Source organism: Coregonus lavaretus, assembly GCF_964263955.1.
Source record: "Coregonus lavaretus genome assembly, chromosome: 7".
Classification (NCBI taxonomy): Eukaryota; Metazoa; Chordata; class Actinopteri; order Salmoniformes; family Salmonidae; genus Coregonus; species Coregonus lavaretus.
The window spans coordinates 26875067-26892991 of NC_139994.1; the positions used below are offsets into that span (position 1 = coordinate 26875067).

A 17925-nucleotide genomic window follows, 5' to 3' on the forward strand; every position below is an offset into this window, starting at 1 on the left:
GTAGATTTAAGTCAAAACTGTAACGCGGCCACAGGAACATTCACTGTCTTCTTGGTAAGCAACTCCAGTGTAGATTTGGCCTTGTGCTTTAGGTTATTGTCTTGCTGAAAGGTAATTAATCTCCCAGTGTCTGGTGGAAGGCAGACTGTACCAGGTTTTACTATGATTTTGCCTGTGCTTAGCTCCATTTCGTTTCTTTTTTATCCTGAAAAACTCCCTAGTCCTTAACGATTACAAGCATACCCATAACATGATGCAGCCATCACTATACTTTAAAATATGGAGAGTGGTACTCAGTAATGTGTTGTATTGGATTTGCTCCAAACATAACACTTTGTATTCAGGACAAGAAGGTTTTTTCAGTATTACTTTAGTGCCTTGTTGCAAACAGGATGCATGTTTTGGAATATTTTTTTTCTGCACAGGCTTCCTTCTTTTCACTTTGTCAATTAGGTTAGTTGATCCATCCTCAGTTTTCTCCTATCACAGCCATTTAACCCAAACTATTTTAAAGTCACCATTGGCCTCATGTTTCCTTCCTTTCCGGCAATGACGCCTGTTAGGAATGACACCTGTATCTTTGTAGTGACTGGGTGTTATGATACACCATCCAAAGTGTAATTCATAACTTCACTATGCTCAAAGGGATTTTCAAGGTCTTATTTTCTTATTTTTACCCTCCCTGGTCTTTGTGGTTGAATCTGTGTTTTGAATTTTTTATTTTATTTATTTATTTCACCTTTATTTAGCCAGGTAAGCCAGTTGAGAACAAGTTCTGGCCTGCGACCTGGCCAAGATAAAGCAAAGCAGTGTGATAAAAACAACAACAACACAGAGTTACATATGGAATAAACAAAATGTACAGTCAATAACACAATAGAAAATCTATATACAGTGTGTGCAAATGTAGTAAGTTATGGAGGTAAGGCAATAAATAGGCCATAGTGCAAAATAATTACAATTTAGTATTAACACTGGAGTGATAGATGTGCAGAAGATGATGTGCAAATAGAGATACTGGGGTGCAAATGAGCAAAATAAATAACAATGTAAATAACAATATGGGGATGAGGTAGTTGGGTGGGCTAATTACAGATGGGCTGTGTACAGGTGCAGTGATCAGTAAGCTGCTCTGACAACTGATGCTTAAAGTTAGTGAGGGAGATAAGTGTCTCCAGCTTCAGAGATTTTTGCAGTCCGTTCCAGTCATTTGCAGCAGAGAACTGGAAGGAATGGCGGCCAAAGGAGGTGTTGGCTTTGGGGATGACCAGTGAGATATACCTGCTGGAACGCATACTACGGGTGGGTGTTGCTATGGTGACCAATGATCTAAGATAAGGCGGGAATTTGCCTAGAAGTGATTTATAGATGACCTGGAGCCAGTGGGTTTGGCGACGAATATGTAGTGAGGGCCAGACAACGAGAGCGTACAGGTCACAATGGTGGGTAGTATATGGGGCTTTGGTGACAAAACGGATGGCACTGTGATAGACTACATCCAATTTGCTGAGTAGAGTGTTGGAAGCTATTTTGTAAATGACATCGCCGAAGTCAAGTATCGGTAGGATAGTCAGTTTTACGAGGGCATGTTTAGCAGCATGAGTGAAGGAGGCTTTGTTGCGAAATAGGAAGCCGATTCTAGATTTAACTTTGGATTGGAGATGCTTAATGTGAGTCTGGAAGGAGAGTTTACGGTCTAACCAGACACCTAGGTATTTGTAGTTGTCCACATATTCTATGTCAGACCCGCCGAGAGTAGTGATTCTAGTCGGGCAGGCGGGTGCAAGCAGCGTTTGATTGAAGAGCATGCATTTAGTTTTACTAGCGTTTAAGAGCAGTTGGAGGCCACGGAAGGAGTGTTGTATGGCATTGAAGCTCGTTTGGAGGTTTGTTGACACAGTGTCCAATGTATAGAAAATGGGGTCGTCTGCGTAGAGGTGGATCTGAGAGTCACCAGCAGCAAGAGCGACATCATTGATATACACAGAGAATAGAGTCGGCCCGAGAATTGAACCCTGTGGCACCCCCATAGAGACTGCCAGAGGTCCAGACAACAGGCCCACCGATTTGACACATTGAACTCTATCTGAGAAGTAGTTGATGAACCAGGCGAGGCAGTCATTTGAGAAACCAAGGTTATTTAGTCTGCCAATAAGAATGCGGTGACCTTTATCTTTTGACAAAATTTAAAAAAAAGGTAAAATCTTCATAAATGATATCATCGGTAGGACTGGTGGAGCTATGTCGCACATGCAGCTAACAAAAACATATGGAAATGTCTGCTCTACCCAAAATTACAACCAAATAATTGCAGCCTTACTGCAAAAATGGAAGAGGAAAGTGGAAGGGGGAGAAAGTAAGGAACTTGTCTGTTGGCCTTTTATTAAAGAACATAATTGGTTAAGGAAAACTGTGATAAATAAAAAAGTATTTCAGTTTCATTTAAGGACCAATGGATTGACAGCCGTCCCATATAGATTGCAAAATAGTTGGGAAGAGATTTTTGACGTACCGATCCCATGGCATAGTGTTCATGAACTGACACGCAAAACGACACCGGATTCAAAAATTTGAATCTTTCAATTTAAATTATGATATAATATTCTTGCTACCAATAGAATGTTATTTATATGGGGGATACAATCTTCCCAGCTCTGCAGATTTTGCTGTGAAGAGACGGAATCATTAGATCATTTGTTTTGGTTCTGTCCATTTGTAGCTTGTTTTTGGACACAGGTCCAGGAATGGCTAAAGGATTGCAATATTTACTTGGAGCTAACCTTGCAGATAGCATTACTGGGTGATCTGAAAAGTCATAATCGATCAATCAATAATATAATAATACTTTTAGCAAAAATGTTTATTTTTAATTCACAATCTGTAGAAGCAATGAGAATAGAAAGGTTCAGAACTTTTGTAAAACATCACAGTACAGTTGAAATATATATGGCAAATAGAAATCCTATATGGATGGTGTTAAGAGATAGATGGGAGGTGTTGAATGGAGTTGAAGGATGGGACTAATAACAAATAACAACAAATAATAACAAGATAACTAATAATATAAGCATACTGTGTCCATAATAAGTATATAGGTTGTATGTTGGGAGCTTTTGGGAAAGAGCACAGTTAGAAAGATATGGCATATAGAAGCAAACCGGATGGACATCATGAAAATGATCGGAGAGGTTGAGAGTAGAAGAAGTTCAGGAGCAAAAACAAATAAAATAGAATTATTGTAAAATTGACTGTGTCCATAAAATGTAGATAGTAAGTATAAGCTGGAAGTAGAGGCCTAAGCATTGTTGTTCACTAATTTACCCCAAGTAGGGAAAGGATGGGCAAGTTGCAGCGGAGGGTGCAGAGCTGGTGGCCGGGGTAGGGGTAGCCAGGTGGAAAGCATGGCCAGCCGTAGCAAAATGCTTATTGAAATGTTCGATTATCGTAGATTTATCGGTGGTGACAGTGTTTCCTAGGAGAACGTGCTCTTATTCTCCATGGACTTTACAGTGTCCCAAAACGTTTTGGAGTTAGTGCTACAGGATGCACATTTCTGTTTGAAAAAGCTAGCCTTTGCTTTCCTAACTGCTTGTGTATATTGGTTCCTGACTTCCCTGAAAAGCTGCATATCGTGGGGACTGTTCGATGCTAATGCAGTACGTCACAGGATGTTTTTGTGCTGGTCAAGGGCAGTCAAGTCTGGGGTGAACCAGGGGCTATATCTGTTCTTAGTTCTGAATTTTTTGAATGGGGCATGCTTATTTAAGATGGAGAGGAAAGCACTTTTGAAAAACATCCAGGCATCCTCTACTGACGGAATTAGGTCAATATCCATCCAGGATACCCGGGCCAGGTCAATTAGAAAGGCCTGCTCGCTGAAGTGTTTTAGGGAGCGTTTGACAGTGATGAGGGGTGGTCTTTTGACCGCGGACCCATTACGGACGCAGGCAATGAGGCAGTGATCGCTGAGATCCTGGTTGAAGACAGCAGAGGTGTATTTAGAGGGTAAATTAGTCAGGATGATATCTATGAGGGTGCCCATGTTTACGGATTAAGGGTTGTACCTGGTAGGTTCCTTGATGATTTGTGTGAGAATTCACTGCTCGACTGAGGGACCTTACAGATAATTGTATGTGTGCGGTACAGAGATGAGCTAGTTGTTGAAAAATCATGTTAAACACTATTATTACACACAGAGTGAGTCCATGCAACTTATTATGTGTCTTGTTAAGCAAATGTTTTACTCCTGAACTTGTTTAGGCTTGTCATAACAAAAGGGTTGAATATTTATTGACTCAAGACATTTTAGCTTTTCATTTTTAATCAATTTGTAAAATTTTCGAAAACAATAAATACACTTTGACATTATGGGGTATTGTTTGTAGGCCAGTGACAAAAAAAATCTCAATTTAATAAGTGTTCAATTCAGGCTGTAACGTAACAAAATGTGGAGAAAGTCAAGGAGTGTGAATACTTTCTGAAGGCACTATACCACCTACAACTCATTTAGAATCTGAAATCAATCATTGTAATCCACCATAAAGGCTGATGGAATCTGGAATCACTTTTACAGTATTTTACTTTTAATCAATAAACTGCCCTATTCTAGTTATCTGTGTCTTTGCTGGTCACACAATTTCACAATTCTCTCTCTCTCACACACACACACACACATACACCCCCACACACACACACACACATACACCCCCACACACACACACACAACAATTGGTATAGGAGAAATATACTGTACAAAAAAAAGGAGAAATCTTGATTACGGGTATATTATTTATTGTGCAAGACTGAAAGTCTGACAGTTTTTTCCTGAACTTAAGAGACATAAGCATATTCAATGCAGGTTTGTGCATATCCTGCAGAAACCTGAATCCACACAGAAAGTTCTGGCTCAATGGCATTCCCTCACGCTATCTGAGTGTGTTGGGTCAGGATAATAACCAGCGCATTGCTGTCATGTCTGTTTGTGGTCTAATGACAGGCCTGTCTCTACTTTAATGGATCGGCACAGACTGTGAGAGGAGGCATAATGAGATATATTATTATGTGAAAGGCTATGTAGCATAGAGTGTCGAAATAAAATGTCAACCAATTAAGGCATATTTTATTTCATTGATTGGGTGTATTCGTAAGCACCAGCATTATTTAGTATGAATTATACTTTTGTGGGTAGATGGGTTGAACTGAATAAACAAATGCTTTGGACCTAAGCTGCACTTCAAATAATTAAAAATGATTTTTAAAAATCATGATAACATTGTAATTGTTTGATGTTTGATTCAGTTGACCTGTATTTGATAAGTTACTCTCTTCAGTGACCTTACTTTCCCCTTTACGCTACAGTAGTGGTGTGTTGTGTATTCTTGTGTTTTATCTAGACTAATGTTTTAATGCTATGTCATTAGTATGTTGGTATAAACATATCTGGTCTGTATTACTTTCCTTTACAGAGCAGTTTATGTGTAAAACCCCGGCCATAGCGGATATTGTGATCCTGGTGGACGGATCATGGAGTATCGGACGGATAAACTTCCGTCTGGTCCGCATGTTCCTGGAGAATCTGGTTAGCGCCTTCCATGTGGAGTTTGACAAGACACGGATAGGTGAGGAAACCATCCGTCAGCCATTTTACTGGTTTATTGATGTTCTTTCCCTATCATTGTCATCATCATTATAATTATGAGAAAGCAGTATTGCTAAAGCACTCATGATTAGATGGTGATAGCCAATTAGCCATATGGTCATGGCCATATCCTGTCTATTCCACCCACTGGAGTCACAGGTACTGTAGTTTCTGTGTTGTTGTGCTGCTGTGTTTCATCTGAGTAATAAATTATTATTGTCAGTACGCATGTGGATGTGTGTTGAGAGAAGCTCATAGTGTTGATACCCTGTGCACAGGTCTAGCCCAGTACAGTGGTGACCCCAGGATTGAGTGGCACCTGAACACTTTCACCACCAAAGAAGCAGTCATCAACGCTGTGAAGAACCTGCCCTACAAAGGAGGGAACACACTGACGGGTACTGGAAAGGAATCCTTTCTTCCTCTGTTCTCTGTAATACTACTGAACTCCACGTAATACACATTACCCACAGACACAAATTACGCTCATAATGTTATTCTACCACAATGTATTAGATGTCCAGATAAACAGATTGTCAATCAGGTTTGCATTACATTTTGACCATATCTTAGAGATTTAGACAGGCAACCCAATAACCTAACAAAGACGCTAATACTGTATGTGACACTCCTCAAGAACCCCTGTGTATGCAGGAGTTAGACAGTATGCTGATCTTTTTCTCTCTAGGTCTTGCATTGACGTACATCCTGGAGAACAGTTATAAAACTGAGTCAGGATCCAGGGCCGGCGTTCCCAAAATTGGAATCCTGATCACAGATGGGAAGTCTCAAGACGATGTCCAACCCCCGGCTCAGAGTCTGAGAGAGGCGGGAATAGAGCTGTTTGCCATTGGTATGAGAAAAATACGCATCTTAATTCTGTCTAAATGCTCATATACTAGTGTAGTTAAAGAGATAGTTGAATGCAGATGCACTTTTCTTGAGGAATGGAGGAATTTTTTTTCACCTTTAACATTTATATTTAGGAAAACTGTTTTGAGTGTGAAGCCACCTGTTCTGACACCTGCTTAGTGTAGTGATATGTCATCTAGAGATGTCTCATTCTACTCATCCTACTCATCTCTCCCTCTCTCTCTTTCTGCCGGTGTCTCTCTCTCCCCCTTTTCCTCCTTCACTCTCTCTACCTCTTTCTCTGTAAAGGTGTGAAGAATGCCGATGAGAAAGAGCTGAAGGCCATCGGCTCGCCTCCAGAGGAGACGCACATCTACAACGTGGCCGACTTCAGCGCCATGAGCTCCATCGTGGAGGGTCTGTCCAGGACCATCTGCGACCGGGTCGAACAGCTCGACAAGGCAATCAAAGGTGAGCCAGATTCAAGTAGGGTAGTAGATTCAGAAAAGAGAATTGAAAATGTTAAATCCAGACCTGGGTTCAAATACATGTGTAATTCACCATCTGGTATTTAAAATCCATAGTATTGAGTATTTTGAAATGCACAGCCCAAAACAAATACTTCTATTTGAGTAATTTAATGGTTATTTGTAAAAACCAAGTTGTCTGCCATAATTGTATTTGACAGCATTTTCAAATACTTTTCAAGTTTATTTCCAAATACATTAACATATTCAACTACTTGTCTTTTCAACAAAAAATCAATCTGAATACTTACTTTGAATGTATGTTAAAGTAATTGAGATATTTGAAACAGTATTTGAACCCAGGTCTGGTTACATCACAGGTGAGCATTAAAGACATTTAGTCATATAGTATCCCTTTTTACAAACAGACAGTGTTTGAAATGTGTCACTTCAGTCATTTTGGAAAAATCCACACGAAAGCAAACAAATCCATCCTCTCATCCTCTCACCCTTTCTCTTTCTTCACCCACCCTACATCTTCTCAGGCGACAGAGGCCCAGAAGTCACCATGGCCGCTCCCAGTGACCTGGTGACCTCAGAGGTGACAGCCAGGAGTTTCCGGGTGTCGTGGACCCACGCACCAGGGACGGTGGAGAAGTACCGGGTGGTGTTCTACCCTACCAGCGGGGGCCAGCCCGAGGAGAAGGTGGTGCAGGGCACAGTAGACACGGTGGTGCTCAACTACCTGCTCTCTCTGACTGAGTACCAGGTGGCCGTGTTCGCCATCTACGCCAGCTCAGCTAGCGAGGCCCTCCGAGGCAGCGCCACCACATGTAAGTCTAGTTACAAAACTGAATCCCACCTTGGATATCTGTGTTTACTAAGTACACAATTGACCTTATGCAAAGTTAAAGGGGATGGTGAGTAAACTACCGCTGTCAGACTGACATACAGATGGAGGGGGAACAAAGACAATTTACCCCATCCAGTAATGCTGTAAATGCTCTCACCTTTGGAGCGCTTAAGTAGCCCGTATTGCATTTAGGCCCACCATTTATGTATTTCTATAGACAGGTAATTTAAGTGAGGGGATGTGGCCACTCGTGGCCAAACAGGTTAACGGGAATGGAGATTACTTTGCTGTGTGAATTGTGAATTATGCCTGTTGACTTCATTGTTTACAATTTGACTGTTGTTTCTCCATTTACTATGTTACAAAACTGGTTAGCAAACCTACACTCTTAGAAAAAAGGGTTCCAAAAGGGTTCTTCTGCTGTCCCCATAGGAGAACCCTTTGAAAAACCCTTTTTGGTTTCAGTTAGAACCATTTTGGGTTCCATGTAGAACCCTCTGTGAAAAGGGTTCTTCATGGAACCCAAAAGGGTTCAACAGTACCTGGAACCAAAAGGGTTATTCCTGGAACCAAAAAGGGTTTTTCAAAGGGTTATCCTATGGGGACAGCCGAAGAACCATTTTAGGTTCTAGATAGCACCTTATTTTCTAAGAGTGTATATAAACACTGGCAAATCAGGGGAAACTAGGACATGCTAACAAGTCTGTAACCTCTCCGAGTCGAGGTAAGTGAACAGGGTGTTGTATGTCTTTGTCCCTAGTGGAGACAGCATAGCCTACTCTCCAGGGTCCAGGGAGAGCTCAGTTGGGACTCCGTTGTCGCCTAGCCCAAGCAGGTTATTAGGTTCAAATGGTGACAAAGATAATAGTCTACAAAAGGAAAAACAAAAATGCATGCCAAACTAAGGAAAAGGATTCAGACACAAATGGGAAAGCCCTACCTGGTCAGGAGGCTACTCCCAATCAGCTTCTCAGCTAGGTAATCACTCCCTACCGGCACTCCAAGCACCTGGCCCAGCTGCTGCTGGGATGTGAAGAGGGGAAATGGACTGCTAACTGTGTCCTAACCTCCTCCCTACCTCTAACCCCTGATTAGACAGAGCAGGGCCGGAGCAAAAACCTGCATATGCGGTAGGTAAGCATTTCACTGTTAGTCTGCACCTGTTGTTTACAAAGCATGTGACAAATAAAATTTGATTTGATTTGAGCTCTCCATTAGGAGGGTTTTGCTAACCCTGGTCTACTAGTCTAAGTCATTTCCTAGTTTTAACCCTGCGTGAACTGTGTGTGACCACTGTGTGACCCATAGAAATACAATTACTAGAATGGGCTAAAGCCCCTCTGACCTCAGCAATTTGACTGCACCCTCATGGGTACACTCAATTTGACTGACATGGAATTGTAATCCTGAACATTGACTTGAATGTTGATGCCTGTTCTAGTAATTATATGGTGTGGCCCGTGTATGACCTATGTGACCCTTGTGTGTTGCAGTGGCCCTGCCCATGGTGAACAACCTGGAGCTGTTTGACATCACCCACAACACCATGAGGGCACGCTGGAGGGTCGCAGAGGGGGCTTCTGGCTACATGATCCTCTATGCCCCGCTGACCGCGGGAGACGAAGTCGACGAGAAGGAGGTGAGAAAAAAGAGACAGAAGGGAGGATGGAGAGGATAGAGGATGAGAAAATGAGAGAGAAGAGGAATGAGATGGTAAAATAAAGACAGAGGGGAGGAGAAATGACTGTCAGAAAGGAAAGGAAAGAAGAAAGATGGACAGATGGAGAGGGAAGGAGAGAGAAGAGGATATAAGAAATGGAGTGGCACTTTTAAATACAGATGAAAGTAAAGAAGTAGTAGGAGAGGGAATTTAGACTCAAGGCAATGAAATATTTATTATACACTCTAACTCAGTGGTCACCAACCTTTTCTGAGTCAAGATCAGTTTCTTAGTCAAAATGCAAGCCAAGATTTAACATGACTTAAAAAACATAAGCCTATGCAACATTAACCAATTAAAAACTGTTTTGTAGCAATGAGGTTTGTGTAGTAGGCTATAGGCCCAATACATTATCACTGCATATTGGCTATGCTTGAATTGCCCTGCCAATGTTGTTCTTCTCAGACCATTTTGAAATTATCTTTCAAAATTGTAGGTATATGATCACACTGGTAATAGATCATTTGTTGTATTACTTGTGAGGCACAGCTGAGTGAGCATAATAGAGAAGTAAAATATTCCTCGATATAAAAAAATACACAAGCCGCTAATAATAACAACGCAAGCTTATCAAAACACTTTGCTATACTGCAGTACTGGCGTGAGTGGAAGTAGCGAGCGCGCATTTTATGGCTTATTAAACTGTTGAACAAAGTGTTGACAGTGCTGAATACCAACTTAATCATGAACTTACTCAGAAAAACAGCAGCTCTTTGCTGTATTCGTTGAGTCTCTAGTCGTGATTTTAAAAGTTTTAAAATCTCACATTATCAACTTTGCTGTGCGTTCAATGCTTTTAACAGTCTATGGTGAGAGGAAACTGTGCAGACACGGTGATCTGAGCTATCTGATTGGCCAGTTGTAGGCCTCTAGGTGCACTTGATTTACTCTCTGGGCCTGCCGGGTAGGTGGAGTTCTACCTTCAGACACATGAAATGGTTCATAACCTTCCCCGCTCTAGGGCTGCTAAATCAAGTGCACCTACCACCAACAAGGCTTTATCGTTGTTTTTTTTACAGAAATGTTTGGTGATCGACTAGGAATGACTTGGAGATCGACCGGTTGGTGACCACTGCTCTAACTAGTGCAGTGGAACGGGGTGAGGAGAGATGGAGAGGGAGAGAGAAGTTCCTCCACCCATCAAATTCCACCCATCCTGTTAGTGCTCATTAAAAAATAACACTCCCTCCAGGCACAGTCATCAGTTCAGGTTCACAGTTTCACTTGCTCAGCCTGTTGGGGCACAACACAAGACCTTCTGGGGCTTTTCTCTCTTTTTTTTCTCAAAGGGAGGTTTGAAGTTTTTGTATCTTTTTCAAATAAAGTTACACTGGCTGTTGTCGATCGATCCAGACAGGTTTTAAGTGCATATCTCGGTTGTTTAGTTAAATGCTGCAGCCTCTAGCTAGATTAGCATAAAACTAATGGAATTCTGGGGCAGTATGCTCCATTCTCTAAAAGGCAGGAAATGGCACTTCTTTCACACACTTATGTATCACGTCTGGCTGGCTGGCTGGCTGGCTGGCTGGCTGGCTCGCTGCCACTTTATTTGGCTGTCTGACCGCCTTGCCCTTGTCTATTTGATGGTTGATTCTGTCTCTATCAACCCCCTGCGCCTTTGCCAACCTCTCTGCGTACCTGTCTGTCACCTCGTCTAAGGTCTCTGATGACTGTTTGTGCAGGTGAAAGTGGCTGAGACGGTGAATGAAGTGGAACTGAAGGCCCTGACTCCAGACACAGAGTACACAGTGACCGTGTACGCCATGTATGGAGAGGAGGCCAGTGACCCTTTGACCATTCAGGAGACCACCCGTGAGTAACCGCCTCATACACTCGTACTCATGCACGTGCACGCACAGATTCACACACACATGCATAAGCAGGCACTAACACATACGCACACACACACACATGAGAATTTCAGAAACACTGAGCTACCCGTAAGAAAACAGTTGGGACACTTGTAAAAACGTGAGTAGAAAAAGCTGTCATAATAAATGTGAATCTCTATCAGAACATGGGATGAATATTTCCTGGCTGAGCATGAGATATTTACTGTAGGTATTTACAGTAGATGTTTGGTTAGCCATCCGGCCTAGTGAATTTGCATAATTCTGCCTGCATCTTGTAGGAGCGATATCAAGCCCTGGCAAGCTTTAGAACAAGACCTAACGAACAGGCTGCCAAAACAATGGTGTTTGTGCTAATTTTACATTTCAGAGCTATTTGGGGGCATCAATTTAGTGTTGAAGTTGACGATCTGTCAATCATCACTTTGCTAATTCATGTGTTATTAACTTTCTTCAAATGTTGATTAGGGAGGTGTCACGACATGTACAGCAGATTTACGGGTCATTCCACGAAATGAGTGCCTTTTGATATTTTAAGGAGAAATTGTGCACCAATATTGCATTTTTTAAAACTGTTATATTAAATGAAGTTCCCTTTAATATAGACCACATGGAGAATTCAATCAATCTGATTGAATCACATGTCCCTCCATGTACTCTCCGTGACTTCTAGGAAGATATTAACCCACTTAACACCAGCATTTCTCCACGTTTTCACCATCATTGTAAAGCCCTAGTTATTTTGTTGCTTTGACAAAGTCATTTCTGAAGATGATTATTTATTTAATGTGATTAGGGATTAATTTACCCTGTTATGTGAACTGAACTCTCATTTTAAAATTGTGAAACTGTTCCTTATTATTTTTGTATTTTTTTAAGAAACATTGAACATCTAATAGTCAAATCATAGTGTTAAAGGTGGTGAGCTGGTTCTACTGTTTTTGTAAATTTTCTGGTGTTTTGTCGTGTAAAACAGCTGGTCGAGCATAACATGTCAACCCTGTTACGTATAGATAGACTGGCTAGAAATTTTTTAACAATTTCATTTGTTTTGTAAAGCTTGCAATAAATTGCCACTCCCTGTTGCACACATCAGGCTTCTATTCCCCCTGTCACAATGACTGATTTAAGATGAAATCGTCAACCTTGTTACGGTCAACCCTGTTACAGTCAACCCTGTTACATATTTGGCGCTTAATAGGCACTTACAATAGTCATTTTTTAAATGTAACCTCTTGAGATGGGAAAATGTGTTTTTTATGAAGTTGAACATGTGCTCTTTATGACAGAATGTTAAAATGAAGTGAAATCAAACGTTTTCTTTTTTACCAAGTTACACTTCTCAAAAGGCACCGAATTGGTGGAACATACAGAGGCTTGAAAACAGTTTAGAAAGTAGTTGTCCTTACACATTTTGTCTGTTATAAGGGTACAGGATAGTGCCTTAAAGGGAAAGTTCACTCAAGAATAAAACTTTTTTAGATGTTGTGTAGATCCAGTTTATATGTCTCAACCACAATAGAATGGGAAAGAAAAACACTGTCTTAAACACTGCTAGTATTTCCCAATTCATTAGGAATTGAGGTATGTAACATGATCTACTGTAAATAACAGATTGTGTGTTCTCAACTCATCTCAACATTAGATCACTTAGGACATCTGAAAACATCTGAAAAATGGATTTTGGAGTGATCTGTCCCTTTTAGTAACGACAGCATTGCAGTATACGTAGTACAATACGATATAAACTCAGCAAAAAAAGAAACGTCCTCTCACTGTCAACTGCGTTTATTTTCAGCAAACTTAACATGTGTAAATATTTGTATGAACATAACAAGATTCAACAACTGAGACATAAACTGACCAAGTTCCACAGACATGTGACTAAAATAAATTGAATAATGTGTCCCTGAACAAAGGGGGGGTCAAAATCAAAAGTAACAGTCAGTATCTGGTGTGGCCACAAGCTGCATTAAGTACAGCAGTGCATCTCCTCCTCATGGACTGCACCAGATTTGCCCGTTCTTGCTGTGAGATGTTACCCCACTCTTCCACCAAGGCACCTGCAAGTTCCCTGACATTTCTGGGGGGAATGGCCCCTAGCCCTCACCCTCCGATCCAACAGGTCCCAGACGTGCTCAATGGGATTGAGATCCAGGCTCTTCGATGGCCATGGCATAACACTGACATTCCTGTCTTGCAGGAAATCACACATAGAACGAGCAGTATGGCTGGTGGCATTGTCATGCTGGAGGGTCATGTCAGGAAGGGTACCACATGAGGGAGGAGGATGTCTTCCTTGTAACGCACAGCATTGAGATTGCCTGCAATGACAACATGCTCAGTCCGATGATGCTGTGACACACCACGCCAGACCATGACGGACCCTCCACCTCCAAATCGATCCCGCTCCAGAGTACAGGCCTCGGTGTAACGCTCATTCCTTCGATGATAAACGCGAATCCGACCATCACCCCTTGTGAGACAAAACCGCGACTCGTCAGTGACGAGCACTTTTTGTCAGTCCTGTCTGATCCAGCGACGGTGGGTTTGTGCCGATAGTCGACGTTGTTGCCGGTGATGTCTGGTGAGGACCTGCCTTACAACAGGCCTAAAAGCCCTCAGTCCAGCCTCTCTCAGCCTATTGCGGACAGTCTGAGCACTGATGGAGGGATTGTGCGTTCCTGGTGTAACTCGGGCAGTTGTTGTTGCCATCCTGTACCTGTCCCGCAGGTGTGATATTCGGATGTACTGATCCTGTGCAGGTGTTGTTACACGTGGTCTGCCACTGCGAGGACGATCAGCTGTGACCTTAATTGCCTACCGTCTGTAAGCTGTTAGTGTCTTAACGACCGTTCCACAGGTGCATGTTCATTGATTGTTTATGGTTAATTGAACAAGCATGGGAAACAGTGTTTGAACCCTTTACAATGAAGATCTGTGAAGTTATTTGGATTTGTGTGAATTATCTTTGAAAGACAGGGTCCTGAAAAAGGGACGTTTCTGTTTTTGCTGAGTTTACTTAATTGTCCATTTACATGGAAATTCATTTTGTGGTGTCAGCTTACAAATACACAAACACAACACAATATATTACATGCAGTACGAAAAACTAGATATTTTGAAAGTTAATACTCAAGTCACACATTTACATTTTCACTGATTCAAAGTCTCTACGGCCTACTGTCCAACCGTGTATTGGACCTGCATCTGTCCTATGTCCCACTGTTCAGCAGCCTGATGGAATGAAACTTGCCCTGCTCCTATTCTTGCTGAACAGTGGGACCCTTAATCTCCTTCCGGATGGCAGCTGCTCAAAACATTGGGCAAGATTGTTGGTGGGGTCCTCTATGATGTTCCTGGCCTTGTCTCTTGCCCGTTTATCATAGAGGCCCTGAAGCCCCCTGCACTGCAGCCTGCAGAGCTTGGACCCCAGGTTCACAGTCTAGCTGAGGATACCATTATTAGCCACTGACTGCCCACTACCAGGCCAGGAAACAGAAAGTCAGCATACTCTCTATATGACAGGTGGAGTAGTATCCGGGTGTTGACATTCAGTTGTCGCAGTTTGCGCAGGAGGTACGGTCATTGTTGGCATTTTTTTATTGATGTTCTGAGTGTTGGCATTAAAAGAGAGTGTGCTGTTCATGATGGTTCTCACCCACTGGGAAAAAACTGTTTGAATCAACGTTGTTTCCACGTAATTTCAACCAAAAAATTCAATGTGATGACGTTGAATCAATGTGGAAAACTGATTGAATTTGAAAAATGTCTTCAACGTAAGGAAATTTCGTATTTTTTTCACACAACTTTTAACCTAAATCCAATGACATGGTGAAGCTTTTTGTTGATTTCACATTGAATTCACACCAGTTGACAACCCAACCAAATGTACATCAAAACTAGACGTTGAAATGACGTCTGTGCCCAGTGGCCAGGTACTTAAAACTCCCCACTCTCTCTACCTGTTTACCACCCAGGACTAGGTGGCTCACTGGGTCTGCATTCCTCCTGAAATCAATGAGCAGTTATTTTGTTTTGTTGATGTTGAGTGTGAGGAAGTTGTTATTGCACCAGTCATGGACCCTGTTTACTTCTGTTGGGAAATGCAGTCATCTGAGAGGTCGACAAGGGCGCTGTCATCTGCATATTTCACTGCCAAGCAGTCCCCTTCTGAGCCTCTCAGGTCATTGTTGTATATCAGGGGTGTCAAACATCCGACCCGCGGGCCGGATCAGGCCCGCAAACGGGTTTAATCCGGCCCGCGAGATGATTTTGTAAAGTATAAAAATGAGCTGCAATCTTTCAATAAAATAAACTGCTGTTCCAATTGCGTCCACTGGATGGCGCAATAGCAATTGTGTTAAGCAAGCAAACTGTTTATACCGGGGCAGAGCAAGTAGGTCAAGCAAGTGCAGCCAGTCCGGATGAGCTACTTTGTTTTGCCCGCGATATTTATTACGGCTTCTACTTTTAACATTATGTGCTTTGGCACCCTCATTGCCCCAATATGTCTCTGTCAAAAAAGAGAAAAGTGGACGCAGAGTGCAGAGTGTTCCAAGAATAATGGTCATCCTCCTATTTATTCACGGAATTGAATGGGAAAGCTGTATGTTTGGTGTGTTCACAGCATGTTGCAGTGCTGAAAGAATATAACCTTCGTCGCCACTATGTGAGTCTTCATGCCGACAAATATAACAACTTTCAAGGACAGCGGAGAAGAGAGAAGGTGAATGAACTGTTGGCGGGTCTGAAGAAACAGCAGTCTGTGTTTACTCACAGCCAAGACATCAGTGACGCTGCAGTGAAAGCTAGCTACCTCATTGCTAATGAAATCGCAGTGGCTTCAAAACCATTTAGTGAGGGTGAATTTGTAAAAACATGCATGATGAAGGCAGCGGAGATTGTGTGCCCTGAAAAGCGCAAGGCTTTTGCAAATATCAGCCTGACAAGAAACACAGTTGCAGACAAGATTTCCGATCTTTCAGTGGATTTGGACAGCCAGTTGAAGCAAAAAGTAAAGTCATTTATTGCGTTTTCGGTTGCAATTGATGAAAGCAGGACATTACAGATGTTGCACAACTGGCCATTTTCACCCGCGGAGTTGATGGCACATTGACCATCACCGAGGAGTTCGTGGAGTTGGTGCCGATGACAGATACAACGACAGCAGCTGATATTTTCACCGCACTCGTCGGCGCGCTGGACAGTGTCAGAGTGGACTGGTCCCGCGCTGTCAGCCTGGCTACAGATGGTGCGCCCTCAATGATCGGGAAAAAGCAGGCGTTGTGACAAAGTTCAGAGAGAAAGTGCAATCTGCAAATGGAGGATGTGATTTTTGGACTTTTCACTGTATTTTGCACCAGGAGGCTTTGTGTTGCAAGTCATTAAAGATGGATAACGTCATGAAGGTGATCATCCAAACTGTTAATTTCATCCGATCCAGAAGCCTGAATCACCATCAGTTTGACAACCTTCTCAGAGAGAAAGGCCACATCTATGGCCTGCCATACCACACTGAGGTAAGATGGTTAAGTCGAGGTGCTGTGCTGAGGCGTTTCTTTGATTTACGAGAAGAAATTGAACAGTTCATGGAAGAAAAGGGCAAACCAGTGTTAGAATTTCATTCCGCAGAATGGATGCAGGACCTTGCATTTATGGTGGATGTTACAGAGCACCTGAATAACTTGAACAAATAGCTGCAAGGGCGCAACAAAGTTGTCACGCAGTATTATGACAACATACGTTCTTTCAAGTTGAAGCTGTCATTGTGGGAGACGCAACTCGCCGGTGGTGATGCAGCTCACTTCCCCTGTCTGAAAAATGTGTGCGCGACCCAACATGTGGCAGACATGAAGCGGTTCAAAGATAAAATAACGGGAATGTTACGGGAGTTTGAGCAACGCTTTCAGATTTTTGGTGAACAGGAGAAAGACTTCAAAGTTTTTTGCTCGCCATTCACCGTGAATCCCTCTGATCTGCCCGTCAGCATCCAACTTGAAATAATAGACTTGCAGTGTGACTCGGATTTGAAGGGCAAATTTGCCGCAGCTGGCTTGGACACATTTTATCAGAATCTCTTGCCAGGTTACCCCAACTTGACAGCCCTCGCTGCAAAACTGTTGTGCATGTCTAGAACCACATATCTTTGTGAGCAAGTTTTCTCTGTAATGAGCATAAATAAAACAAAGCTGCGCTCAAGGCTCACGCACAAGCACTTGAATCACATCCTGAAGTTGGCTGCCACTCAGGATGTGACGCCTGATATTGATGCGCTGGTGAAAGCTAAAAGATGCCAGGTATCAGGAGTCAAATAATCTATGCAACCCCACTTAAAGTGCTGCATGAGACACCCTGATATAGTTCTGTGATCTGTGATATACTTCTGTGAATCACTGAGGCATTGTGTGTTTGTGTGTTATTTTTCTTTAGAATTTTCAAATAAACTTGAGGTGTTTTATGATTAATAGTGATGTTGTGCTTGTACTATTTTGGACACACTGTCCTCAGGCTCCAGCTTTATGTTTTATGTTGATCGTATTAAA

The 17925-nt window shown here is 42.2% G+C and overlaps 1 protein-coding gene across 1 annotated transcript in view; it reads left to right on the forward strand.

The window, feature by feature from the left end:
• Positions 1 to 17925, forward strand: part of LOC311132202 (collagen alpha-1(XIV) chain-like) — a gene marked incomplete at both ends in the record, with an annotated part of 92347 nt that overhangs the window by 17254 nt on the left and 57168 nt on the right. The window contains 7 exons of the mRNA XM_084165427.1: positions 5466 to 5618; positions 5917 to 6036; positions 6327 to 6491; positions 6800 to 6961; positions 7503 to 7790; positions 9304 to 9449; positions 11213 to 11342. Of these exons, the coding sequence (XP_084021553.1) occupies positions 5466 to 5618; positions 5917 to 6036; positions 6327 to 6491; positions 6800 to 6961; positions 7503 to 7790; positions 9304 to 9449; positions 11213 to 11342 (1164 nt within the window). The remainder of the gene's footprint in view (positions 1 to 5465; positions 5619 to 5916; positions 6037 to 6326; positions 6492 to 6799; positions 6962 to 7502; positions 7791 to 9303; positions 9450 to 11212; positions 11343 to 17925) is intronic.